Below are 27978 nucleotides of genomic sequence, written 5' to 3'. Positions count from 1 at the left end.
TGATTCCAGTGGCAGAGTCCTCAAGAATCAGGCCCAGAGGAGGACTGAGGTCAATCTCAGGCCCAGCTATGTAACTCACTTGCAAATTGCTTGACTTCGTCATACCTCGGTTTCCGTTTGATCCCCAAAGGTGGGAGACTGTTGCTTACCCACTCCTGCTAAGGCACTGTGCAAGAGTCATGGCTAAAAAGGGTTAAGCGTTACTGTGTACCACCCGTGTGTCATCTGCTGATGGAGATGTGGGTTTGTATTTGAGTGTCCCTGTCAGTCGTGTTGCACAGAGTATTGTGTGTGCCCGTTTGCCTATGCTTGTGGGAGACACAGAGCCACAGAGGGGAACGCACAGCGTCGCGCCTTTAAATCTCGAAGGGCGGGCCCGAACTTCGCAGGATGACATCAGTGGGTTTGGCCTGGAGACTCAATGGAAACTCAATGAGAGAAGCGCTCAGTGCACGGAGACTGAAGGGGCAGGCGAGAGGGAGGGAGGCAGCAGGCAGAGCGCAGAGACGAGGCGGGAGCTCAGGGCTTGGAGCTGGGTACAGCCGAGAACACCCCGTCCCAATCCTCTTTCATCCTTCCCATCCCAGCCACCTTCCTCCCTGACAGCCACCGGAGCAGCAGCCGGACACAGACCCCTTCCAGCCAGGGTAAATATTGTAAGCATCTGCACCGATCTTGGGGTGCAAATCCGGGGGGAAAGGCAGCCCCTCCGGCTCTTTGTTTTTGCTGTGAGAGGAGGAGGAGGAGGCTGGGGGAGGGGAAGGAGACAGGGCTGGGGGAATGTGACACAGGCAAATAAGATAAACTGGAGGAAAGGAGGAGAAAAGCTTTTTGGCAGAGACAAAGCGAGGGAGGTCACCCCGGCAGAGCCCCCGTGCTCCCCACTTTTGTAAGGACGTTTTAGGGGGTCTTATCTACCCTTTTCAGAGCTGTGAAGGGTTTTTTGCTCTCTGCTTGTAGAAGTGGCTCTAAAATATTATATTTTGTTGGGGAGGGGGCGTTGTAGTGGTGATTAGATCTTAGTATATAACTAGACTGTTGTGTTTGGGGAAGAAGCAGTGAAATCTCGTTTCTGGTTCTCTTGAAAACATCTCTCGATAATTTTAAAACATTTTTGCCCTGAGTAACTGATACCCCTTTTTGCTTCTCTGGTGTTATTTATTTTAAGGGTGGTCGTAAGCCATAGTGACAGCCCCGGCATTATAGATTTTTAAAGTGTTGTGTTTGACAAACAGGGTGTGTGTTTGAGGTTGCGGGGGGGGGGGAGGGAGATTGTTGAGAATCAGCTGGGAAAATCAGTATTTCCTTTTGTGTATTGAAAAGATTGGTGGAGGAGGGAGGAAAGAGAATCTGTTTATCTGGAATTAATTCACCTTCTAAAATGAGCATACCTGGGGATGGATAGAAAAGATAACTTTGTAATTGGCTGGTGCGTTTAAACAGAATCCTATTGTTAGAATCTGGCTTATTTTAGTATTTTGCTTACGGGGGACTATGGGTGCCAAGGGATTTTTTTCTGGCTTGCTTATTTCTTTGTACCTTTATCATTTTATTTTTAATGACTGTATTTCAGTTTCCCTTTTTTGTGACTGTGAAGGGGGGGGGGTGGTCAGAGGCCAGAGGGACCTATATTTATATTAGGCATGTTGTATGCAAAGACAAATGTCACATTTCCCCCCCACCCCATTTAAATTCTGTTTTCTCTTTCTTCCTGTCTTTTTTTTTTTTAAAGGAAAAGCGATGTTAAGCCTTTATGATCTGTGTACTAGGCAGATTTCTTCCCCCTCCACCCCCCAATTCACTTTCCCCTTAATGCCAGATTCAGCCTAGCAGCCTCCATCATGGAGCTGGTCAACTCTCACTGTGTGTTTAATATTCTCTGGCTTGTGGCTTCACCGAGTATGTTCTGATCTCCTGGCTATTGAGGTGGGGCAAGGCAGTATCATTTTTATCTGTTTTATATGTAAATGGTTTTTGTGCTTCCTGGTATCTGCTGACATGTAAGTGGGGTGGGGGGTCAGCAACTTGCATGTATCATGTGTTTACATAATGTCCTGTGTGCGTATGGACATGTGGATTTATATAATATAAAATAGGATTTCAGCCTGTGTGTATGCGCCACAGATAGGAATATAGTATTTCAAGGGTTGTGTAGTGTACTGTAGGTGTATGTGTAGAATATATTAATATCCTCATTCACTCATGCAGAGTGCACACTTCAGAGTTCCATGGGGATGGGTTGTGAATCCCTTATGGAGAACTAAATGGGTATCCTGCAGCCCCTGGGCATACTGTTTTCGTTGGAGAGCGCAGGCAAGGTGAGGGCAAAGGGGTCCTTCTTCTGACAGGTTTAGAAAGCGGAAACTGTGGGGTGCGTGGGGGGTGCACTAGTAAATCTTGTAATCTCTGGAGCAGTTTCGGGGGGGTGAGTGTATATTTTGGCTCTTGGCATGAGTTCATCCTGCTACCGTCTGCGTACCCATCTGCAGTGTACCCTCTGTGCAAGGCTGTTTCCAGTGCTGCGGTTGGGAAGGGGGTCAGTTTACAGGAGGCAGTATCCATCGTTCTCCTTTCTGTACACTGCCCCTAAGTCCCCCATAGGTGTGTCCACTCTCCCTTTTGGGATTTCCCTTTAGAGACCATTGACCCTGTTCCTTAGTCAGCAAGTGGGTTATTGCACAATTGCATGGATTATCCATAAACTTTGCCCCTGTCTCTCTCTGGAAGACAGGGCATGGGTAATAACCACTTGGCCCAGGCTTTGTGGCATGCTGAGCTGATGGTGTGGGGCCACGCATGGGGGCCAGCATCTGCAGCATTCGTAGGCCCTGCTGACCAGGGCTTAGAGCAGAACCTGAGCAGAGCAACTGATCTTTAGGGCACCAGGCATGGCCAAGCTCATGTCTCAACCGTTGCTGGGTTCAGAGTGTCACAGTATCATTAATGCAGCTTGTGCCTAGAGTTGCAGGCCTTTGCTCCCACCCTGGAGCAGCCGGTGGGTGAGTCAGGTGTGTGTACACGTGGTTGTAGTCTGAGAATAGCAGGTGTTGGATACAGGGGAGGCTGGTGCTGTGCCCTTGCGCAGGCATGCCTGCCTTTCGGCTCTGTTGCCAGGGTTGGGCCTATTCCTCATTTTGCAGAAGTTTTCAGTTGCAAGGGGGCTTTGTAGTCTTCGAGCATACGGTAGCTTGGGCACGTGGGTAGATGTCAGGCAAGGGGACTCCAACTCGGTGTCTGTGTGTGGCTTCTAGTGACTGCAGCTCTGCGTTCAGGGTTTGTGATGCCGCCTGAATGCCTGGTGGGATTATTTTTCTGTGTGTCTATGCAGCCCATTCATTCCTCTTTCTGTAATCCCATCTTCTGGGTGGGACAAAGGGCTCTGGGTTGAGGTTTGTGGTGTATCCAGTACCTCTGGCATTATTTTGGTTTTCCCAGAGAAACATTCCCATGCACTGCCTCCCAGTAAAGTTTCTTTTTACCTTGTTCCGCACATCTAACTCGTTCCCTGCCTTTCCAAGGTGCCCATTCCCAACACCCAGTGAGTCTGTGTTCTGTACAATAATAATATGGCATTACATCAACTTAACTGTACAGCAGAATCCTCTAAAAGGAGCCACATTCTCTCCTCGCCTCCTTTAGACAGAGCCACATTACTTGAACAGGGGAAAGCTCGAGGTGGTGGCCATCCAGGGTGACATTGCCGGGGAGCCTCCAGAACTCCATTTGGTGAAGGCCTGCGCAAAGAGATGGGTCCTGCAGTGCACCCTAAAGGTGGTAAGGCTCAGGCTGGATCTCTGGTGGGAATGAGAGCCATGGTTGTGGGCCTTCCACCCAGAGCTAAGAATAAGAAAAGTGCCTAAGGCTGAGTTTGGTGTCCTGCTGCACTTTTATAGGGGTAGGAGGTAAGACCTAGACCATGGCAAGGTGGGGGCCAGGGGCAGCAATAAAGGATACTCCCTGAGGCATATTGTAGTGCAGACAGAGGGACCCCGTAGGGCAATGGAGGCTTCAGTCTGTCACAGAAACATACTGAAACAGGAGATGAGAATGAAGTCAGTCTATGCATTAATGGAACTCGTCCTTTGTCTTCTTCCTTCCCTGGCGCCCTGTGCAGTGTGGAAATGGAACAACTTGCCGGTAACTGTGGGTTGGTCTCTTGGAGCCATGAGTTCCAAAGTCCACCTGCCACAGGGATGCTGGTCCCATTTCTTGCTCAGCTGGGACTCCTTGCTATGGGATTGGTACCTAGTCCGCTCGGTCTCTGCTGGAGACTCTTGTGGGTTCAGGTTACTGTAGGCTGCCATGTGTGAGGCTGGTCCTGGTGCTAATGCTGCTCCTCTGGGGCATCTCTCCACACCATATAACACTCCAGTGTTCCCTCTCCCCCACCCCTTTCCTATCTCTGAAGAAATGATGGAGCAGAGATCCACTCTGGTTCTCCCACATGGCTGCGCAGATCGCTAAAGTAAATGGGTTTGGGTCTTGTCCCCACAGCATTCCTGCCTCGGATGGCCAATGGGCTGGGACAGGAAATGAATCCCAGTTTTCGTACATGGCAGTTCAGGAGACTGACCCTGGGACACCAAGCCTGACTCCCTGCAGAACTTTCAGCCCTGGGGAAAGGGACTGGCTAGTAAACTGCAAGTCTCCTGTGCAGACGCATGCAAGGTACTGATTAAGTTCCTGTTTCTGCTCTGACTCTGCATTTCCTTTGCTTCCTCCCTCAGTGCAACTGAATCATGGAGCTCCGAGTGGGAAACAAGTATCGACTGGGCCGAAAGATTGGCAGTGGTTCCTTTGGAGACATTTACCTGGGTGAGTCTCTCTTTGTTAGCTCTTCTAGCCATCGGGCGGTGTCCTCTACACTCTCTGTGGCACTTCTTCCCTGCGAGTGGGGCAAAGCTGGCTGGTGAGGAGAAGAATTTTGAGAGCCCTCCTTTATGGATTATGCTGATGTCAGAGGTCAGAGATGCAACTAGTTCTGCCGCTGGTGGTTGTCTTAAACAAGGATGCTGAAGCATGCCAAAATCCAGCACGGGCCAGGGAGTGGTGAGAGAAACTGGGCCTCTGGCCAAACTGTTACAAAGTGTGCTGTGTAGATTTTGTCAGACTTACACACCCCGGCAAGCTTGTGTGTGTGTGCGTGTGTGCACCTGTGGGCGTTGTTTTGTTGTGGGGAGGGTGGTTCAGTGAATGGAAGGCCTGTTATATCAGGACAGAGAGGCTGACCTGATAAAATCTCTTTAGTGGAGATTTTCTGGCTTCATGTTGAGTAGGAGGATACTTACAACCCTGATCGCCAGCTGGGGAATCTGAGCCCAGAGCTGTTTAGCTCTGTGGAGAAGGCTGCCCAGCGATGGTGTGATTCCCACTGTACTGTCGCTCAGGGACAAAGGCGGGGAGGGGTATCAAAAAAGAAGGGCCCACCCTCCCATTCTAGCATATGTGGGGTCCAACCCTCTTCCAAACTTGTGTGTTGCCCCCAGTCTACTTCTGTTTTTAGTGGCCCAAACAGTAGGACTCTGCTTGCTTGTTTATTCCACAGTCTAGTAGAGCCCCTCTGATAAGAAACAACTTATTGAGAGCTATCATAACTCACCCTCTGTTCAGTTGTCCCCCATTACATCTAGTTACAAGCCCTCAAGAGACCACCCTGAACGATTCCCCTTCCTTCTGATATTTACACCCTTCAGAGACTTGTAGGTAATAATTATACTCTCCCTTGATTGTCATGGGGCCAGGTGATGCATGTTTAACTCTTTCCAGCTTTCCTCATAAATCAGTTCCCTCACCTACTCAGCATGGTTGTTGCTCTTCTGCAAATTCCCTCCGTTTTGTTGACCTGCTGAACTGCCCAAGCCAGTGCAGTGTTCTAGATGCGGTGGAGCAAAGGGGTGAGTTCTCTGTAATGTGATGCCTCTGCAGAGAGGGCTTCCTTGGGTCTCCTTGGCTTCCCCACCATTACCACTACCATATCACATTGCAGTCTCCTCTCTAACTTGGTGTCAGCTATCACCACAGGATCTCTTTCTCTCTCTCTCTCTCTCTCTGAGCTTTACTGCTCCTCAGTGGCTGCTGTTGACTACTGCTTTAGATTCTTCTTCCGAGATGAATCTTGCTTGTTTTTTCCTGCCAGTGTTTCTAGTCACTTATGTCCCTTTTTGTTACTTTTCTTTCCTCGGGGGGTGTTAGTAAACATGGAGGAGTTGCAGTACATTCACAGGATTGCCTTTGCCCAGGTCTCTAATAAAGATGTTGGATAAAAGCAGGGTGACGTCCCCTACTGTATCCCCCTGAATGCTGCTTCCACCTTAATATATGCTTCTCTGTATATTTGTTTACAGTCCTCTGGTTAGCTGCCAAGTCAGGTGACAGTGTTTGTAACCAAGTGAAGCGGGAAACAGGGGAAGTAACATCTTGCTAATGCTTGCATATAGGATCTTTTGACTTCTACTATGTTATGCAATTTAAATTTTCACTTTGAGGTAGGTAAGTGCCTCCTGCTTGAAAATGGTCTGATCGTTCACTCCCTTGGGGTTGGCGTAGTCACTGGCGCCTGTCCAAGGTGGGTGTAAAACATACAGGAGTTGTTGCACGCCCACCTTGCAAGGTATAAGTGACTAACACAAGAACGGCCATAGTGCATTAGACATGCGGTCCATCTAGCCCAGTAGCCTGTCTTCTGACAGTGACCAGTGCCAAATGATTCATCGGGAAGAACAGAACAGCGGAGTTACTGAGCAATTCCCATGCCAACTTCTGACATTTGGGGCTTACAGGCACCCAGAGCATGGTCTGTATCCCTGACCATAGCCATTGATGGACTGATCCTCCATTAACTGGTCTAATTCTTCTGAGCCTAGGTCTACTTTTGTTCTTTACAGTATCCCCAGCAACAAGTGCCACAGGTTGACTGTGCCTTATGTGAAGTATTTCCTTTTGTTTGTTTTAAACCTGCTGCCTATTCATTTTGTTTGGCAATGCTTGGTTCTTGTGTTACATGAAGGGATAAGTAATACTTTCTTAATTCACTTTCTCTACACCCTTTGACTTTATAGACCTCTACAATATCTCCCCTTAGGTTTCTCTCTTCCAGGGTCCCAGTCTTCTTCATCTCTCCAAGTATGGGAAACTGTTCTTTAACCCTAATTTTTGGTAGGCCTTCTATGAACCTTTATTTAATGCTCTTTTTGGGATGGGCCAACCAGAACTGCAGGCAGTATTCACTTTCTGTGGTCTTATCTGTCCCTTTCTTGATGGTTCCTAGCATTTTGTTGGTTTCAGAGGGGGAGCCCTGTTAGTCTGTAGGTTCATGAATAACAAGCAGTCCTGTGGCACCATAGAGACTTACAAGTTTATTAGGCCTTGAGCTTTCATGGGTAAAACCCATTTCCTCAGATGAATGGAGTGGAAAAAACAGAATCCAGGGTTTATATGGTGGGTGGGAGGGCAGGAAAGGAAATGGGAGGTGATAGTTACCTGTCACTGTGTGTGTGTGTGTGTGTGTGTGTGTGTGTGTGTGTGTGGTTTGTTTTTAACTGCTGCTGGACATTGAGCAGGTGTGGATAATTTGCTTGAAAACAATAACACCACTCAGGACTGAGATCTTGGCAACAGCTAGGCAAGGGGCAAGGCGGGGCATCACAGCCACCACTGACTCAATAGGCAAAAGGTGTATGGCTTTAAAATATTTTTTTCACTCGAGTTACTTTGACCTGAAGCAGTTTTGGAGCCTTGGTGATTGCTCCAGTTGAGGTCAGATATGCTGTGGTGTGGGTGGAGGCCGCATACAGTCCTGTTACCAGCCTCTCTCTCCCCTGAGGCCGTGTCTACACTACATCAATCTGTCAACAGAAGTTGCTGTTGGACGATATCTTCTGACAAAACTTCTGTCGACAGATTGCGGCCACACGAAAGCAGATTGCTCTCTCGACGGAACAGCTAAGCAGAAGCACAGCAGACAGGGCTGCCCGGTGACCCGGAAGTCCTGTCTGTTTACAGGGGTGCCCCCCGGGATGTCCATACAGCCTTTTTGTCAGCTGATTCTGTCAGGAAAGGTGCTCTGCCTCATAGGGAAGAGGCAGAACGCTGTCGACAGAAGTGTTGAGTTCTGTCAACAGGCTGCATCTTATGTGTGGACACCCTGAGTTTTGCCCACACAGCTGGGGTTTTGTTGCCAAAGCGCTAGTGTAGATATACCCCTCGTGAGCAAGTATCTCTATTCCCAGATCTCAGTGCTGCACTACATACACCTACTTTTTCTCTTGTGGCCTGGTATACAGAGGGAATGAAGTGAAGCAAAGTAACAGCCTTTCAGTGTGAGGTGAGGAACGTGGGTATGCATAGCTAAGCTCCTGGCCTTTCCCCTTTACCTCATCACTCCTGTGGCAGTATGTTTTTCTCCTGAGCAATAGGTGCTGTGGACTTCATGGATTTTTTTTTTTTGTTTGTTTGTTTGGAAGAGAGGGAATTATTTTTCTCTTGTACACTTGCACATAACTTATGTCTAAAACTGAGGGGTGTTTTTGAATGGAGGTGTCCCTTCCCCCATCTTGAGGATGTGGGGAACAGTGCCACATTGGCTTGAGATGGTCCAAACAGCCCAGAAGGCTTTAATTATTTTCCACAGTTCTGTAATTCAATGGCTGTGTAAACACTTGTGCAGAACATGTATCTGCTTTATAATGGGCTTGAGGAGGAAGTGGCTTTGATTGGATGAGTCAGAAGTGAGCGGCGTTAGCAGGACTGGGGAGGGAGACCCAGGACTGGGATATGAGAGCTGTTGCAAGTCAGCAGTGAGATACATTGCCAAAGATGATTGTGGTGAAGGGTGTGGATTGCTTCAGAGGGGAACCATAGAAACAAGTATGAACTGGATTCACTGGCAGGCAAAGCTTGCTGGGATGCTGGTGTAGTGCTTGGCTGTTTCCTGGTTGCTTGCCCCTCCCTCACAGGAAGGGGAGGGAGTTCCCTTTGTTTTCTGGCCTGTTAACTCTCCTAGCCCTGGCCAGCTTCTCCCATCTGTTCAGTGGCCATCCTTTCTTCCCTCGTTGTGATGGAAGTGGGAGAATAGAAGGAGAATGTGGTTAATAAACACTGTCCTTAGTGTGCATTGTGTATTTTAATTCTTTAGATCTGTTACTTCTCTAAAAGGACACCTTGTAGAAAATGCCTCCTTGTTCTACAGGTAACATTACCCCCTTTCCTGACATGTTTGAAAAATCTCCAGACAAATGAATTGTGCATTCAGACAGCCCCCAGAACTGAGCCCGACTGGTGTTGCATGATATCTAGGGATAGTGGCTAATTCCTAAATCTCTCTGATGGCTGAAGCTAGAAGTCTGCGTAACATTTGTGTCTGTGAGATCTAGGAATAACGTGGGGGGGAAGGAGGAGAATTAGAGAAGTGCACCGCCAGCAGCTTCCACAAGTTGGTTAGCTAGTGAAGAAGGGTGCATGGTTAACGCTGGGCTTGAATTCTTCCCTTGGGTCTGTCACTGACATCTTCCCTACTGTTGGGCTAGTCTCCTTGTCCGTGTCTCTGAAAGGATATGCATCTACTTGAGCAGGATGACAGTGAGGGTATTTATTATCTAATGCTTGCAAAGACCTAGGAGGATGTTCAGGGCTCTGAGTATGTCGTCTTCCCAGTCAGTAAAGGCTTGTTCTCTGTTTCCTACTGTTTTTTTTTTTTTTTTTTTTTTTTTAAATCTGGTCTAGTTCTAAAATACCCCAAGTGGTGAGGCTGCCTCTACTCCGTGGGGGGGACGGACATCTCTCTTTAGTGGCCTTTGAAAAACACTGAACCCAAAGGCCAGCTATGGCCCTCTTGAGATGTTTGCCTGGTCTGCATATCAATGTTTTGCAGAATCTAAGCTCACAATTTTTTAAAGAAAAAAAAATTGTGAAGGTTCTGTCTCTTGTGCTTGCGAAGATAATCTTTCACACATGAACCAGCACATTGGCGTCATCCTAAACCTACAGACAGCCTGAAACAATGACTCAGACAGGAACGCCTCAGACAGAGCCCATCAACCTCGATTGGGTTAGAACTCCGAAGCCTAATGAAGGGACGCTTAAATATGAGCATTAATTTCCATGGCTCAGTGTGTTAGTGGGGAGGAATTGGGAGGAAACTCGGAGTTGCTTCAGGGAATGAAATGAAAGAGAATTGAAGTGACTGGAGTGACAAATTGTAAATAGCTGCGTTTTCCCATTGGGTAATAATGAATCTGCTGCTGAGTGACTGATCAAACAGGGACTAACTTAAACCTTAGGTCTGGTCTACACTAGGAAATTAACTTGGTCTGAGGGCATCACTCAGCGGTGTGAAAAATCCACACCTCCAGCAATGCAGCTAACTTTGCCTAGCGTCGAGTAGAGGCAGTGCTAGGATAATGAGGGAGTTTGCCTATTGACCTACCTACTGCGTCTCTGGAAGGTGAAGTACTTTATCCCTGTGGGATGACCCTCCCATCAGGGCAGGTAATTCTGAAATAAAGTCCCATTCAATTGGTTAACGGGTTAAATGATAGCTGTGCCCCCCCCCCCCCCCCAAAAAAAAAAAAAAAAAAAGCCACAGAGACCTGGGCTGCTCCAGCCTGGCTGGGCCTCCCCGGCCTGCGGTGCTGCCATGGATTGGAGGGGGGCTCTGCTGCAGCTCCTCATTCTCTGCACCCCTCCACCTGACCCTCACAGGAAGGGGGTTGCTCCAGCCACTACCAGTTAACCAGTAACATCTCTAGTAGGTAATAGCTTCAGTGAAGTGTTGCAGGAGTACAGCTGCGCTGCTGCCAGGTTTTAAATGTAGGCAAAGGACCCTGCAAGCCACCTCCCCACAGATTCTAGCAGCAGGGGTTCTGTTGTGGCGTGAAGGGCGTACATACGCTTCCATTTACACCTGGCTCGCAGACCGTAATGGAAAATGGTCATTTGTGTCCAAAAATGACTGACTGGCTGAATGAGTTTTGAGGAGACCTCTCCTGAGCCTCTAAAAATAATTTAGCTATTGGTTAAAAATATTAATTTCATCCTGTTTGTTCCTATTTTCACTCCCTCAGAGCATCATAAATAATTCTCACTCTCCTTTAATGTGTACAGCCTTCTACATATTTCCAAGCTGTTATGTGCCATGCTTCCTCCCACCCAGCTTAATCTTCACTTTGACAAGAGAGAGTATGTAGCCCCTTTTAATTGTTTTTTAAATCTGTTCCCCAGGCCCCTACTAACACCTGTGTGTCTCACAGATTCCTACCAACTTGTCTGTCTCAGGCCTGGTGCTGTGCTACCTCTGTGACACCCTTCTGCTCACAGGCTATCTCAAGCTGATTGATATTCAAGAAGTTCCAGGACTGCCCCACAGGGAATGGACTCTGGAGACGTCTGCTTTATTTTGTGAACATAGGATGGGAGGGGAAATCAAGGGTTGCTCCTTTCCACCTCCATAGCCTTTTGACCGTTTTTTTTTTCCCCCTTCTTGGTCCCAGTTCTGGATGCGGGGGTGGTTGCAGATGGGTAGAAGATGGTCTTTCTGTATCCCTCACCAGCAAGCCTGGTTTGGCAGGGAAGAATTCATTTTACCTACAAGACTAGATAAGGTCGTTTTTTTTCACTCCAGCCAACCTTGATCTGTTGCCTTGTCTTTGTCTCTTCTATACCTGCAGCTGCTAGTTGCTGAATAAATTCTCCCTACCCTCCCTTTCCTTCCCATTCCATCTTCTGTTTAGCACCTGTGCATCTATCAGTTAGTCTGTGTGATCCTGAATAGTCCCTCATTGCAGTATGGGTGTGAGAAGGGGATAGAGGTCTGAGGGGTCTGAGGGGTCATTCTTGTGAGCTATGCACAGATCTATCACTTACGGCAATTTTAGGATGGTGGGAAACAGACAGACATCTCTTCTTTCCGCTGCCACCCTTAGTATGTGAAAGGACTAAAATGTCCCTCCTTTCCCATTTGCTTTTCTGCTGGCTGTGGGAGGACCACCAATCTCAGATGATGGCTCTGCCTCAAGATTCCTGTATTCTGAGGCAGCTAGCACCAGTTTAGGAGTGCAGGGTGGTGGTTGTTGGTTTTTTTTTTTTTTTTTGGTTTTTTTTTTTTTTAAATTACATCAGAAATATAGAAATACGCCCAGTATAGGAATCCCTGTGTGGTTTGTTTTGCCGTTGCATTCCATTTATTGTTTTTCATCCTTACAAAAGTGTTTGGCATATCTAAAATTGGATTGATGAACGATAGTTACACTGCAGCATGTGTTGCCACCTAGGGTGGCGGGCAGCTTGGAAATGAGACGTATACTATTTGGCTGTTTAACTATTTTGCAGATGATTGTTTGTTTTAATTAGGTTAACCTAGGCATTGTCGCCATAGACTAACGTGGTGATATAGTAGGGCATTTTGCACTTCATTGAACTGTAGTTTCAGGCTGCCTGCAGAGTCTGTGCTGGCTCCTGTTTTGTTCTGCCACCTCAAGATTTTCTTAGCAAACATAAGAGTTAGAAACTGCATGTGTGATTAAATTTTCCTTTTTTAAAAAAAAAAATTGTAGGGCACAATTCAGCATCAAACGGTAGATTTCGGGGCAAATTCTGCAGTGGGTAGCAACATGAGATTTGCATAGCCCTCCTCATGGGGGTCACACTTAATTCCAAGCATGTGTAATATTAATTTAGCATTGTTTTTCCCTCCCATGCAGGTGCCAATATTGCCACGGGGGAAGAAGTTGCCATCAAATTGGAATGTGTCAAAACCAAGCATCCCCAGCTCCACATTGAGAGCAAGTTCTACAAGATGATGCAGGGAGGAGGTGAGATCAGTGCTGTTGCCGTACCTAGTGAGGGTAAAAGTAGAAACTGGTCCATGGCATTTTGGGAAAGAGGTGGGAGAGATTGCTGCTGGGTACCTTGCTGGCAGATATGCCCTTCTCAGCATGAGATACCATTGGCAGTGGGCAATCACTGTGGATGTCTCTTGCCCACCTCTACTCATGGGGCCGGTCTCTCTTTCTGCAGTGGGGATTCCTTCCATTAAGTGGTGCGGGGCAGAGGGCGACTATAATGTGATGGTCATGGAGCTCCTGGGACCCAGCCTGGAGGACCTCTTCAATTTTTGCTCGCGCAAGTTCAGTCTCAAGACTGTTCTGCTCCTGGCAGACCAGATGGTGAGTTTCTGCTAAATTTGTCAGCGCCCCACCTCCATCCCCAGGCCTTCCTTTTGGCTTTTCCCAGTGCTTCCGTTCGAGAGCAGTTCTGAGGTGCTGTATCCCAGGCTGTGTGCCTGAAAGAAGAAGTAGAGGGAGCTCAAGTGACTTTCAGAGTGTTTGCTCTTGAAGAGGCTGAGGAGCCAGGCCAGCCGCTCACTGGAGTTGCCCCACTGTCTCAGACCTAAGGTCCACCTAGCGAAGTATCCTGCTTCAGAGTTGTTGGCACCAGAAGTCCCAGAGGAAGGAATAAGACCCTCAAATAGGCAGCTGCAAGATAATCTGCATCCCTTTTCCCCCTATCCACTGAAGTCCCATCATGGTCTTGCATAGTTAGTTTGCTTCTGTGCCCCGAAGCTTGGTATCCCTTCCGGACTCTCTGCCCCACCCTTCCCGGGGTGTGTTAATGATAGCTTCCTCTCTGAGGAAGAGCGGGGCGCGTTGGTGGGAATGGATGCCTCTGGTTCTTCTGTTTCTAATTAGCGCCTGTGAGTTGGGCTGAGGAGCACAAGAAGGTAGCAGTTGAAGCCTACTCCCATGGCTGATGCTTGCCAGGCCATCTGCCCATGCGCCCTCTTTTATGGGTGGTGATTGTAACTCGGACCACCATAACACACTTTCTTCCCACTTCTGCTGCTTTTCCCACCCCCATCCAGATCAGCCGTATAGAGTACATTCATTCCAAGAACTTCATCCACCGAGATGTGAAGCCAGACAACTTCCTCATGGGGCTTGGCAAGAAAGGCAACCTAGTGTACATCATCGACTTTGGCTTGGCCAAGAAGTACCGAGACGCCCGGACCCATCAGCACATCCCCTACCGGGAAAACAAGAACCTGACCGGCACTGCCCGCTATGCCTCCATCAACACCCACTTGGGAATTGGTGAGCCTGCGCTGGCATGTGGCTGTAGGCATTCTTCATGTCTTTGTGGTGTTGATCTTAGTATATTGGGAGGGACAGCACCTGCCATAGCAAAGGTTGCTAAATGTTTTCGTCCATAATTCCTAGAGCTCCGTTTCTCAGAACATTTAAGAGGCAGTAATGTCCAATGGCAAGGGCACTGGACTGGGAGTTAGGAGACTTTCGTTCTGTTCACAGTAATGCCACTGACCTGCAGGGTCACCATGGGCATGTCGCTTCCCCTCTTATGCCTCACTTCTCTCCCTTCCCCCGCACTTTTTGTGTGTGTTGTAAGCTCTTAGAGGCAGTTCCTGCCCTTGTGTATTTGTGTTGGGCCTAGCACACAGGGCCCTGATCTCAGTGGGAGCTGCTAGGTAGTAATTGTAGCTAACTGTACGACCATTAGTAATTTTGAAATATAAGCTTTTCTAAGCTGAAATCCTCATAGTGCAGATGCACATGGAGGCAGCATTAGGGCTGTGCATGCAGTGTAAACCTCACACTTGGACTTCGGAGCACATAACCGTTAAGTGGCAATTACTGTTGGATGAGAATTTGTGCCAGGGTGACTGTCCTCTTTTGGAAGGGATGGGTCCAGCCCTGTCTGTGACACTTAACTCACTTCCCCCAGGGGAGAAAATAAGCAATCACATGACAGGCAGCTCATGGGGCTGGAAATAAGACAGGAAACATCTAGAGACCCAAAGTAGGGAGGAAGAGACGGGGGATTCCCTGAAGCCAGGCTGGGAACCTAGCTAGCGATTACCTGGAGGGGCTGGTGTGAACCGTTGCTCAGCCATAGGCAGGAGGGTTTTGGAGTGCCTTACCCAGGGAGAAGGGTTTGACCCAAGGCGTGTACAGCAGACCTCGTGTTTATAAAAGCTAACTAATGAACTGGACCCCCTGAAGGGGAATCTGAGGTTGGAGCTGCATTTAGGACCATGCAGTGCCATGAGGGAGCAGGCTTCTGGTATGTCATCCTGGCACAGGAGTATTTCTGTTGTAGAGTCCCAAATCCATCCTTCAGGATCAGGGGCCCATTTTGCTAGGTGCTGTCCAAACACCCAGAAGAAGATGGGGAGCCACTGGTGGAGAGGTGGGTGGGGGGAGGAGATTTGGGGGAGGAGGGGGCATTCCAGACAGACTTTGACTGTGAGGATTGGATTTCACAAAGCTTCAGGAACATGTTACGCACCAGAAGAGGGAGATGAAGTAAGAGAGCCAAGGATGTGGTGCTCTACCAGTGAGACCTCAGTTCAGTATTCTGGTGACAAGCCCAGCTCCTTCTGCTGCCTCTAGGTTGGAGAAAAGTGCTGGGATTTTCTACCAGGATACCTGGTATCACCTGCTGGAGGTCAGTGGGCTTCCTCCAGGTTTTGAATCCTCTGCTGACTAATGAGATATCTAATACAGTTAAAGTTCCTTCTCCTGCCCTCCAAGCCTCCTGGTTACTTTGCTGGTGATGAGAAGCGGTCCTTTGCCCTCTTTCCCCAGACCTCTTGTTGCTGTCACTAGTGGGGAAAACAGAGATCTGCTAACCTTCTAGCTTTTCTAGGGTTTCTGTCTCCCAGGTACAACCTTATTCTTTCCCTGTACTCATAACTTTTTCAAGCAAAGTGAAACTGATGTGATATTCTGACATTCACAGCTGCCCATGGGATTCTGCATATTCGCAGCAGAAATGATCAGACTCACGTTAGCTTGGCTGCTGCTTGGCAAAGCTGTTCGCAACAGAAGCAGGGAAGCTATCTGTCTGCAGGCTTGGGAATGCAGCACCGCATGGTGTCTGCTATATTGATTCACACATGGAAGATTTTTCTCTAGATTTATATGAACTCAGAACTTTAAAAAAAAAAAAAAAAGTGAATCCTGCAGAAACTGCAAGCTTGTGCACCACCCCCAAAGTCACCCCCACAAAGATTCCCACTCTCTGCAGGCAGTGATGATTTTCTGGAAGCTGGAGAGGCTGGACCTGTTAGGCAGAAAAAGAGCAGATGCTTATTGTCTTCACCTTTAATAGTATGTAGCTGCAGCCTGTGAGGACTGTGCATCAAAACAGGGAGCATTACATAGCTGGGAACGGTGTGAGTCTCTCTCTCCTGGGCACTGCTTTGGCTTAAAAATATAGACATATAGACCTTCTTTTGGCTACCCCTACTCAGGCATACATGTCCATTGAATTTCAGTATGGGATTAGTTTGTGTGCTTCACCTAGTGAGTCTGTCAGGGACTGGGATATTTGGCTGCTTTGTAAGACCTGAGAGAGTGGGGAAACTAATATCATAGAACTGGAAAGGACCTTGAGAGGTCCTTAAGTTCAGTCACCTCACGACAGGACCAAGCACCATCCAGATCATCCCTGACCAGTGTTTCAGACCTGCTCAGAAATATCCCTAACAATGGAGATTCCACAACCTCCCTGGACAGTTTATTTCAATGCTTGATCATCCTGACAGGAAGGTGTTTTTTTTGTTTGGTTTGGTTTCCTTTGGTTTCGTTTGGTTCCCCCCCCCCCCCCCCCAATGTCCAACCTAAACCTCCCATGCTGCAAGTTAAACCCATTGCTGCTTGTCCTATCCTAGGAGGTTAAGGAGAACAATTTTCCTCTCTCCTCCTTGTTAACATCCTTTTAGGGAGTTGAAAACGGTTATCATGTCTCTCCACAGTCTTGTTTTTTTTATGTCTGATTTTGCTTGTTTAGTTATCCACCATGGCCTTAAACCTTAAGCCTTTTGATTCTGGAGTCTAGCTGCCTATCACAATGAATGTTTAGGTATTATTTGTTCTATAAAGGGCAGATTGCATATGTCATGCACTTTTTAAACTTTCATAGTGCTTAGCACAAAGTTTAGAAGCTGAAAACATTAACCCTTGCAACAGCTCCCAGAATCACTGTCCATTTTATAAGTGCAGTCATTGATAGATGGGTTCCGACAGTTGCTGACAGAACAAGAAAACACTGAACTTCCTGGCCCCTGGTGCAGTGCACAGTTCATGAGACCTCTCTACTGCACAACTGATAGATGTTGGAGTTAACAGTATTGCCAGGGGACATGAAGATCTTCACTCTGAATTTTGACTCTTCAGTTACTAAATTGCATTCACATAGCTGAGAGGCCAGGAGAAGAAACAGTGGTTGGAATAGCCGTCAAATGAGAGCGTTTATTTCACTGTGCAAGCTCAGGATTGTACATTCCAGTGGCTGGAAGGGAGAGTAATTTTTTTTTTTTCTTCACAGAGCCTGGGGAAGAAGTGGGGGGAGGATCTGGGAGGTTTTCCACAGTTACCAGGGGAGTCATTTGACTGTGCAGTCCTTGGTTCGTACATTCCAATCAATTTTCACATGCTCCGGGGATGAGAATCTCCAGCGCCCGTCAGAACGTGCAAAATCTGAAATAGACCCTGGGGGGTGCCCAGGAGACAGACGTGGAAGGGGCCTGTCTGAATAGGGAGTATGGGAGGCATGAGGGTAATAACTGTCCTTCCCACACTAAATGCCTTTTATAAATGACATCAGAATGGGCCCTGTTTTTCTTCTGGTCCTGCCTCCCTTGCTATTTCCAGTTTCGTGTGCTATAAAGGAACCTAGTCGTTGTGGGCTATGCCACCTCCAAGTTCACAAAATCTGCTATGAATGTGTAATGAGAAGAACATACACTGCTGAGGAATGAGCAGGCTGGGGAGAAGCTGGCTGCCTTCCCAAGGATTAGCCCAGTCACCAGTGCATGGCAATAGCATGGCTTTTGGAAGGGTCAGATGGGCAGCAGTGTGCTGGGAGTCAGGGAGTCTCTGTCTCATGAATCTATTAGATGTGAGTCCTTGAACAGCCTCACTCTACTCAGGCACTTGGGGCCCATGCAACTTGCCTCCCTGTGCTCAGTTCCAGACCCAGCCTTTGCCTGGGCACCATCTTAGGCAGGAGTGACAAAAGACATATGTCCGTGAGGGCATGGGAATTTGCTATCACATCTCATAGAGCTGGAAGGGACCTCAGGAGGTCATCAACTCTAGTCCCCTGCTTCTGGGCAGGAGCAAGCACACCCCCCATTTTTTTTTTTTTTTTTTAAATCTATTGGCCTCAGATCCCTAAATGGCCCCCTCAAGGGCTGAACTCACAACCCTGGGCTTAGCAAGCCAATGCTCAAACCACTGAGCTATCCCTCCTGCTTCTGTGCCATTGAAGACATGAGAATGGAAAGACTATTTCATTGCAAGGTACAGATTGGCTTTGGGGTTCTCCAGAGGTGTGGGAAGAGGTTATTTTATAGCGAGGAGACAGCTCATTCGGCTGGAGGGTGTGCAGATGCTGTTCCAGGTGTCAAAGGGCAGACTGAGGAGCTGAAGGTGAGTAAAACACAACCGCATCTTCTCCAGTCCTACTGACAGAGACCAAAAACTCGACCAAGCATCTGTAAGACTTAATTATCCACGGGGAAGAATTTTTTTTTTTGTTTGTTTTTTTTAAAAAAGCAACAGGGCCAGACAAATACCCGGAAACAGCTACTTCTGGGTAGGCCCAGAAGGTCAATAACAGGACACCGTTTGTCATTACCTGTAGTCCCTGGCTCAAAACCCTCCAGCGCATTATCAACAATGTACAGCCTATACTGGAACATGATGCTACGTGCTCACAGGCCCTAGGTGAGAGACCTGTCCTTTCCTACAAGCAACCACCTTACCTCAGGAAATTTCTCATTAGCAACCACATGCCACACCACAGAAATACCACTCCTGGAACTTTTCCTGGCAACAAACCCTGTTGCCAACTCTGTCTACGTATTTACTCTGGAGACGTCATCACTGGACCTTATGTCACTTACACAATCAGAGGCTCATATTCCTGTACTCCCACCAATGTGATATATGCCATCATGTGCCAGCAGTGCCCCTCTGCTATGTATATGGGACAGACTGGACAATCACTTTGACAAGGAATGAATGGACACAAATCAGACAGCAGGAATCTGAATATACATAAACCTGTCAGTGAGCATTTCAGTGGAGCAGGCCATAGATTCAAAACCTGAAAATCTGCATCTTGGGGGAGGGATGGACATGACATGATGACACTTAACACCAGGTTACAACGGGAGACATCTGAACTGGAGTTCATTCTCAAGTTTGATACTTTACGCCTTGGGCTCAACAAAGACAGCAATTACCTTACGTGTTACAAGGACGGTTTCCCCATCTTTGATATTTTGATATTCATAGTGATCTCAGGCAACTCGCTTAATAGACACTTGCAGTAACTTCCTTTGTCTCCCCTCCTTTGGTCCAATGTAGCTGATTCGTTGTTTATTATCAAATTTTTTTCTATCTTCTTGTTAAATTCTCGTTGTCAGTTTTTACTTCTATGAGAATCTCCAGATCTGAAGAGGTGGGTCAGTCCCATGAAAACTCATCACCTAATAAATTATTTGGTTAGTCTTTAAAGTGCTAGAGGAGTTCTTGTTTGTTTTGTACAGAAAGGAAGTATGTTGTAATAGGCTAAACATGGGACTGAGAACCAGGAACTGCCGACTTATAATCCCAGCTTTGACACACTGATTTCCTCTGAGACCATGAGTAAGTCCTGTTCCTGTTTCCTGTCTGTAAGACAGAAATACGATTTCCCCTCCCTCTCGGAGATGTTGTGATGCTAATGTGACTACTATAAGCCGTAAAAACATGCATGCTAAGAAATGTTTGAGTGTAGGTGCCCTCAGTCCTTAAGAGGCATGTGGCTATTGTAAAGTTGAAAATCTTGGAAATGTTCTCATATTGGTGGATTGATCGCTCTTACCTATATTGTATTTATTCTTTTACTATATATTCCCAGGCAGAAACTGTTAAAATGGGGTTCAGGCTGAGAGTATTTGTCTGTTTAGGGTGATGTAATTATGCCACAACCAAGAGTTATAAACCCAGGAAGTTCACAATTAAGTTACACTGCAAAAAAATCCGAATGGTAAGTTACTGAAATGCAGTCAGGGCATTCAAACAGCCTTTGTGCTGCCCTCTTGGATTCTTCAAATGTCTCATGGATTTAAAACTTGCTGAAATATAGCACATAGGCTGTGTTTAAAGATTTGTTGTTGTAGATGTATTTTAATGGTCCCGTCCCTGTTGTTTTTCATAATTGAAAATGTGCCTTTCTACTCCCTGGAGACCCCACGCACCAAAAACAAAAACAAACCAAAAAAACACCACCATTGTGATTTTGGTGGCTTTAGTATATATGGATCCAAATTAAAGACACATCTGACTTTTTCTTCTCCGTGTTCCCGTCTGGTACTTCCCCTCATCATGGTGTCGCTTCAGAGCAGGATTGAGGGGGTGTGGGTGCACACGTTTGTATAACAGATTCTAGAGATGTGCACACCTCCTTAATTCTGTAGGAATAGCTCCTTGCATTCACTGGATGCTCTTTATCGCTGTCTTCTGTCCTCCTTTATTTCGGGGATTCCCTGTAATTCCCTCCTGCTTCCTCTTATGCCATGGCTTTGTGCTCCATTCTTTGCCACCTGTGCCAGGGTCTCCATGAGCCCTCATTCTCCTCTCCATTATTATTAAGTAATTCATGAAGTCAGCATTTTAAACTGAATGGCTGTAGTGGAGACTGGGTTGGTGGGAGGAGGTATCAATATACTGGAAGGTGTTAATGGCACCTTCAGTCTGTTGGAGCTGTAGACAATCGACGGAGTTGATTGAAGCTGCTGGTTTTTCTAACTATGTGCCTGGGTCTCCGTGTGTCCTCTCATTTCTCCCTTTTGGTTTGCCCCCACCAAAACCAATAAGATTACGTCCAGTGATGCTCAGTACGTTCCCTGAAATTTAGAACTTGAGCAGTGCAGTTGATCAAAAGTAAAAGGCCATCAAGCTGAGGATGGGCCTCACTTTACATGGGCAATTTAAAAAAAAAAAAAAGAATCTAGCACTCAAAAGTTGAGAAGTTCCAGAAAATTGTTTACATGTGCAACCTTAGTTCAGTCCTGTGCGCCTACATTGTAGTTTGGGCCCTACCAAATTCATGGCCATGCAAAATGGGACACGAACTATGAAAATGGGTTTTACCCCCCTCACGAATTTTGGACGTTTTTATGCTTTTTACCCTGTACTGCAAAGAATTCATGGGGGAGACCAGCGTTTCACAAATTGGGGGTCCTGAACCAAAAGGAAGTTGCAGTGTTATTTTAAGCTGCCGGAGAGTGGCAGCTGTTGGGCTGGTGCCCAGCTCTGAAGGCAGCACCTCACCAACAGCAACACACAAGTAAGGGTGTTAATACAGTATCATGTCACCCTTACTTCTGTGCTGTTGCTTCAGGGCTGGGCTGCTGGAGAGTGGCAGTGGCTGACTTGAGGGCACGGCTATGCAGACAGCAGTGTAGAAGTAAAGGAAACTGCCACACACCCCTACAGTAACCTTGTGCCTCCTCCCTAGCTCATTTTGGCCAGGACCCTGGTAATTACAACACTAAAATTTCATGTCGGGGGTGGTCTAGAATGACAGTGCTTGACCCTGCCATGAATACCAGGGATTGGACTTGACCTCTTGAGGTTTCTTCCAGCTCTGATTGCAGAGAAGGAGGGTTGGTTGTTAGTTCACCTGCTTCATTTGTTGCTGAAGTTGGAAGGTGTGCAGTGAACAGAGGTAATGTCAGGAAGAGAGAGAATAGAATCGTGGGCTGTGCAGTTGAATACCACCTTGGGAACATTAGTTCTGCTTCTGACACTCAGTTTCTCTGAAATACCTGGCAGGTGATTGGCAAACCAAATTTTTTGCAGGTGACCATGAGTTCCATGTTCCTCAGTGTTTGAGTGCCCAGCCTGAGAGAGCTGAAGGCTGATCTCGCTTGCAGCAGTGAGGGCTCAGTGCTCCTCCTAATCAGTAGGAGCTGTGTTTTGAACATATGAAGAGCAGAGTACTCTGAAAAATGTTTTGGCCTTTATCTTTCTCCACCTCAGTTTTCCACTTGGAAAAAATAGATGTAATAACACCATCTAATGGTGCTGGAGTGTTTTTTGAAGATAAATAAATTGTTTGAGAAATAATTGGATACTATGGAAAGAATACCCGCTGTCAGGTTTGGACAGTGTGTTCGGTACTGCCTGGGCTGCATATTAAATGTGGGAGTTAACAAATAAATACTGAATTGGGCAGGGGCCATGTGCAAAAAGGTAGTATGTAGTCATGTAATTAAAGATGGTCTCATAATGCATACTCAGAGGGCCAAATAAAAGTCGTACAGACAACCTTAGTTCTGACATTCTTAGTGCTTGAGAGCTTGATTTTGCAAACTGTGTTTTTTCTTTCTAAATATTATTACCTGTTTTGTTTTAAACAAACTGAGAAACTAGGAATTCTATGAAACAAGCATACTGACTCCTAGCTTGGCGCATCAGCAAGGTTTAGATCCACAGCACAGACCTCCATTGCTTGAACTTACAGAGTAAACGGTAGCCATGGTAGGCCCACACAGAAGATAAAAGCCACTCGTTAGTGGGGGATGAGAGACATTCTGTCAGTGAGTTTCACAGTTATTTCCTGGCAGCAGACAACGGTAGTCAGGAATTCCAAGGTTCAGTTGCAGGTTCTCTGGGGGAGTCGCTTCAGGGGTTATATACTCTTCTGTTCCTAGCATGACTCTGTTCCCTGTATCCCTCTCCCCACACGCATGTGCGCTCACACACCCACCCACCCATATTCTAGTTGGCCCACTTTTGCCTTATCTTCCTCATTGCTCCTGGTGCTGGCTGCCAGACATTGAGTGCCTCGGAGAGACGATCTCCCCCCCACCCCCACCAGTTCCAGTGCCTTATGCCACGGTGGTTCCCAGAGGCTGAGAGGAGTGGTCTAAGGGAAAGTCCTGCACTGCCCCAGGAGCCCACAGATAGGAGCATGCTCAGTGCAGAGAATCTTTGGAGACTTTAGCAGGCAAAATCTACCAGGTCTCTACTGACCATGTGTGAGGTTATAGCTTGGAAAACTTGGGCAAACTGTCATGGGATGATACAAGGCACAGGCCTGACACCAGGGCAACCCCTGCCCCCAGTTCCAATACCAATGTTCTTGTCATTTCTCTGAATTACGGAGGGTTTAGAGTTTGGAAGATCGTTTTGCCCATTGTGTGTAGAGGGTGGGTTTTTTGTTAAGTGTAAAAATGGGGGCTTGTGCCCTCAGCTCCTTCACTGAATTGACCAAACTATTTTCAGAATCTTTCCAGAAAAAACTAAGCCTGAGGTAGGTGGCCAATGGGTGGTGTATTAGAAGTGAAAAAGAAGCGGTCTTTTGTTTCCTCTTGCTTCCTCCTGACACAGGGACCAATTAAGCAACCCCCGTCGCATCTGACTTCCTGCCTGTGTGTAATTCTCTCTTCCTTGTCCTTCAGAACAAAGTCGCCGTGACGACCTGGAGAGCTTGGGCTATGTTCTCATGTACTTCAACCTGGGTTCACTGCCCTGGCAGGGCCTCAAGGCTGCCACCAAGCGCCAAAAATATGAGCGTATCAGTGAGAAGAAGATGTCAACGCCCATAGAGGTGCTCTGCAAAGGGTACCCTTGTAAGTGCTGTGGGCTTCTGATGGGTACCTTTGTCACATACATGTGCCTGTGGAGTCGTTTCCCTGGCTGAAGCCCTACGCAATAGGACACCTGCTAGAAGTGGGACTCTTGGCCCATGTCCTGGGATGAAGTGAGGGGGAAGGAGCCTGGTGCTTTGCTAATGGCAATAATTAGAAATGAGAGAAACTTGGCACTGCAGTCCTGGCACAGAAGGGGAGCCCTTGGAAGTCCCCAGGGGGACTGGTTTTTGGGTGGTCTTGGTGTTTTGTGAGGTGGCCCAGTTTAGTGGCCAGCTGCAACGAGAAGGTGGTTCAGGGCTTGTGCAGCTGATGCTGAGGTGTCTGGCTCTGTGTGGGATGCTAATGCCAGCGTTGCAGCCCATGCTGCTCTGACTGCTGTCGCCACTTTCTCTTCACGTCGGAACCTGCTTCCCAAATCTCCCTTCTGTTCTCCTTTGTGGGGATCCCACACAACCTGCATGCTGTCTCTTGTTTGAAAAGGAGCCAAGGAGGCGAGGCAAGCCAGGATTTTTCCCCAGAAGAGCTGGGTAGCTTTCCTCAGCGCTCAAAGCAGAGCAGTCCTGAGCTGAGGAGGCTCCTTTTATGCGTGTGTCTGCAGTGATGGCCCTCTGGCCTGGACCACTGTTGCAGGAGGCGGGTGGGTGTGCTACTCCCGTGGCTGTACCTCAGGCTCGCTATAGGGAGAGGGGCAACGGGGGTGCCTTGTCAGCGTGGAGTCATGTTTAATGATCAGCCCGTATATCTGCCTCTCTTCAGCTGAATTCTCCACGTACCTCAATTTCTGCCGCTCGCTGCGGTTCGATGACAAGCCCGACTACTCGTACCTGCGGCAGCTCTTCCGTAACCTCTTCCACCGTCAGGGCTTCTCCTACGACTATGTCTTCGACTGGAACATGCTCAAATTCGTGAGTGACGCAGGCCTTTGTGAGGGGCGTGGTGCTCCCCGGAGAGGGCAGGGGGCAGAAGCTGTGACTCTGCTCCCTGAGAGCAGACCTGGCGCTGGTCCTTAGTGAGCCGTAAGCAGGGCAGATAACACGGCACGGGTAACGGGAGGGGCGCTCAGCAGCATTAATTGGGATTCAGTGCTGCTGAGCCCTGCTGCATCAGTCTGAATCTCACATATCAGCCTTGTGGATCCTTCAGGGCAGGGACTGGCTTAGTCTGTTTGGCCCCTTGTAGCTGCTACTGCAATCTAAACAATAGCCCATGCTTTCCCCTCTCTCGCTTCCTCCAGTGGGAGATTGAAGCCTTCTCATGGGGTGGGAGGTTCTAGCATGATGGCCTCTCCTCTGTTTTCTGTGCCTAGTCCCTGGGCAAGGCTTATTTCTTGGCATGGGTGGGTTTTCTAGCTCATAGGGTTTGGCTGCTGACTGAAGGCTGAGCATGTGGATGGGGGGGTGGCATGTGCCTTTCAGGGCGCAGCCCGAAACCCTGAGGATATGGATCGGGAGCGGCGAGAGCATGAGCGAGAAGAGAGAATGGGGCAGCTCCGGGGTTCTGCCACACGGGCGCTGCCTCCCGGCCCCCCAGCCGGAGCCACAGCCAACCGCCTTCGCAACGTCGCTGAGCCCATGGCCTCCACGCCCACTTCCCGAATCCAACAGTCTGGTGAGTGGGGCAGGGAAGCTGATGCGCGTGTGGAAGCAGCGTGTGCTGGGAGGGACTGTAAGCCGAGGGCGCTTGGTATGTTGCTCTCATTGTCTGATTGTTTCCCTTGGACAGGAAACACGTCCCCCAGGGCAATCTCACGGGTGGACAGGGAGCGGAAAGTCAGCATGAGGTTACACAGGGGTGCTCCTGCCAACGTCTCTTCCTCCGACCTCACAGGGCGGCAAGAGGTGTCACGGATTTCTGCGTCACAGGTGAGTCCCTGCGCGTGGCCTCAGCCTGTCCATGCAGTGTTCTGGAATGCCAAAGGCGTCCTGGGAGCTGCCGGGTTAAGTGGTGGTGCCCTACTCCTTCATGAAGGGCTCTGTTATCGAACGAAATTGTCCTAGCCCAGCGTTCTGAATTCCCTTGCAGCAAGAGTCCTTTGGGCTGGCTCTCTGGTAATGAGGGGTTGGTGGTGGGAGAGGACACCAACAAAATCATTGAGCTAGAGAGATGTATAGAGTGGTCTGTTTTGTCCCTTGCTTTCTCCATAACCCTCTCTGGCTGTGCCTTCTGTGCCTACTCACGCTCTCTCTTGTTCTGAACCAGACAAGTGTGCCATTTGATCATCTTGGGAAGTGAGGAGAAGATGCCCCCGGACCAGTGTTTGCTTAGGTGAGTGCTCTCGCTGAGGCCCCGGTCTCTTCAGGGAGATTCTGGTGCCAGCTGTTGGCCTGAAGCCTGGGTGCTGCTGTGGTGGGTCAGTGTTACCTCCCTTCTCTTTCTTATCCCGGGGAGATGCATTTTGGTCTTGGAGTGGGATGTGCAAGCTTCCTAGGCTGGGCATGGAGAGCAGCCTGGTGGTGCTGCATGGGGGAAATTGACCCACATGGGGGTTCATCAGCAGTGCCTGGGGGTGGGGGTGGTAAGTGTTTTGGAAGTGTATCCCATTGGTTCTGAAGGGTGGGAGTGCCGTAGAAGCCAGTTCCTTGTCTGAGGGGAAGGGAGGGGTCCATTCAAAAAGCCATTGTGTTGCTCTCCATTTCATGCTCATCTTCCACGTGATGTGATAGTGGTGAAGAGGAAGGCTTGGGGTTGAGTGAGGGTGTGGGGAGTACACACTGGAAGAGGCAAGATGCATTTAGACTTGTTGTTCCCTTCATGCATATCTTTAAATGCTGAAAGAGTCGTTGACCGGCTAGCTCTGAGGGCTTCTCTATGGGGTGGGGAGAAGGAAAAATTAATGGCTAATTTGGGGAAACCAAGCGCTAATTGTCAGGGGAGCCCTCCTTTCTCTAACACTCTTTCCCCTCTTTTTCTTTTAGTGTCTTCACTGTATTTTTCTTTTAAAAAACAAATACAAAAAAACCCCAAAAACAACAAATTTTTTTTTTTTTTGCCAACACTGTGGAGAGGAGCTGCCCTCTGTGCTGGCATGAAACATTTCTGAGCTCGCCGCCTGTGTTCTCCAACACCAGTGCCACCGAGAAGCCGACGACGTGGGAGCCCCGCAGAAACGCCTCAGCTGCCTGTGTGCAGCCTCACCCCCACCCCCTCCTGCTGACTCCATCCCCGCCCACCATCTTCCCAGCTGGCTGCACCCCGCCCTCCATTGACTGATCATTTGTTTTATTTTTGAAGAACTTCCTGTCTTTTTAATTTTGGTTGATTTTTATTTTTTTTTTTTAAAGGGTCAAGTAGTTTCTAGTACAGTTTAATTTTTTTTTTTTAATTGAGGGAGGGTTTGCGCTTGTTTTGCAGGAATCTCCTGGGCAGGTTTTTAATAAATAAAAAAAAAAAAAAAAAAAAAAAAATCTGATTCCAGCCATGGATACTGGATTTACAAGCATTTAAAAGAATTGGATTGCAAGCTGTGAGAGGACTCACAGGAAAGATCTGCTCCATATTCAGGCATCCTTTATCCTCAGTGGTGCCGCTGCACCATGTGGGAAGTAAGTGGAAGCACCAGGCACGTATAAATAAGGTTAATGGTCCTGGCATGCCAAGGATTTCTTTCCAAGGGGGTGAATGGAGGAGGTGTAAGTGAAGCTGAAGGACAGGGAGATTGTAACCCACTGCCTGTACTGGGAGTGGGGTCTATTTCATCAGGCTGCACATAACATTAGATTTTCCTTTTTTTTTATTTAAAAAAAACACTTGTTTTAATTACCGAGGGGATAGAGTGGGATCCGAGAGGGGTGTGCAGAAACATGGGGGATGGCTTTCCTCTTCCAGCTCCCTGCCACAGATCAATGATCTGACCTCCCAGTGTATGCACAATCCCTGACAGCCTCCTTCTCCAACCCCTGTTAGCTGTTTTAAATCTATTTTAGAAATACTCGAGATGCCACCTGGCTCTTGGGTTTTAAAATGCGATAATCACCGCTGCAACGTGTGGCCTCTGGCTGGCGCACTGAGACTGTTGAGTGGAGCCGGTTGGGCTGTGGGTGGGGGTAAGGGGGTTTGGTTTTGGTTTTATTCCTTTCTATTTAACACTTTTTTTTCCCTAATTTATTTACCCCTCTTACTCTTTTTTTTTTTTAATTAAAGAGCAAAACTTTTTATTACTTTGTAATTTAAAAAAACTGAAAAAAAAATCTGAAGAACTTTGGGGGTGGGGAGGGATTTTGTACTTTTTTCCTGTGTAAATATTGGACTTTTTTGAGCTTTATTGTGGTTGTTAATTTGAAGTAATAAAGTAGAAAATGATAAAGTGACACAAA

General features: G+C 47.8%; 1 protein-coding gene across 2 annotated transcripts; it reads left to right on the top strand.

Moving 5' to 3' along the window:
* The first annotated feature begins 467 nt into the window (after positions 1–467).
* CSNK1E (casein kinase 1 epsilon) lies at positions 468–27978 on the top strand. Of its 2 annotated transcripts, none has more exons than XM_075009010.1 (11): positions 468–647; positions 4728–4815; positions 12696–12806; positions 13012–13160; positions 13856–14084; positions 23474–23644; positions 24422–24570; positions 25081–25273; positions 25388–25527; positions 25865–25930; positions 26581–27978. In XM_075009010.1, exons 2-10 carry the CDS (start codon positions 4740–4742, stop codon positions 25895–25897), a joined length of 1251 nt encoding a protein of 416 aa, XP_074865111.1. In that variant the 5' UTR covers positions 468–647; positions 4728–4739; the 3' UTR covers positions 25898–25930; positions 26581–27978. The 2 variants fall into 2 exon arrangements, with proteins under 2 accessions (XP_074865111.1, XP_074865119.1); XM_075009018.1 differs by having other exon boundaries at positions 468–656.

The sequence above is a fragment of the Carettochelys insculpta genome, chromosome 1, assembly GCF_033958435.1.
Source record: "Carettochelys insculpta isolate YL-2023 chromosome 1, ASM3395843v1, whole genome shotgun sequence".
Taxonomy (NCBI): Eukaryota; Metazoa; Chordata; order Testudines; family Carettochelyidae; genus Carettochelys; species Carettochelys insculpta.
The sequence above is the reverse complement of the archived record's forward strand: the minus strand, read 5'-3'. Positions and strand labels throughout refer to the sequence as shown.

Coding starts and splice junctions, on each gene's coding strand:
- CSNK1E (XM_075009010.1), top strand. CDS start 4,740: ATGGAGCTCCGAGTGGGAAACAAGTATCGACTGGGCCGAAAGATTGGC. Junction 4,816..12,695: donor CTTTGGAGACATTTACCTGG/GTGAGTCTCTCT, acceptor CCTCCCATGCAG/GTGCCAATATTGCCACGGGG. Junction 25,274..25,387: donor TTCCCGAATCCAACAGTCTG/GTGAGTGGGGCA, acceptor TCCCTTGGACAG/GAAACACGTCCCCCAGGGCA.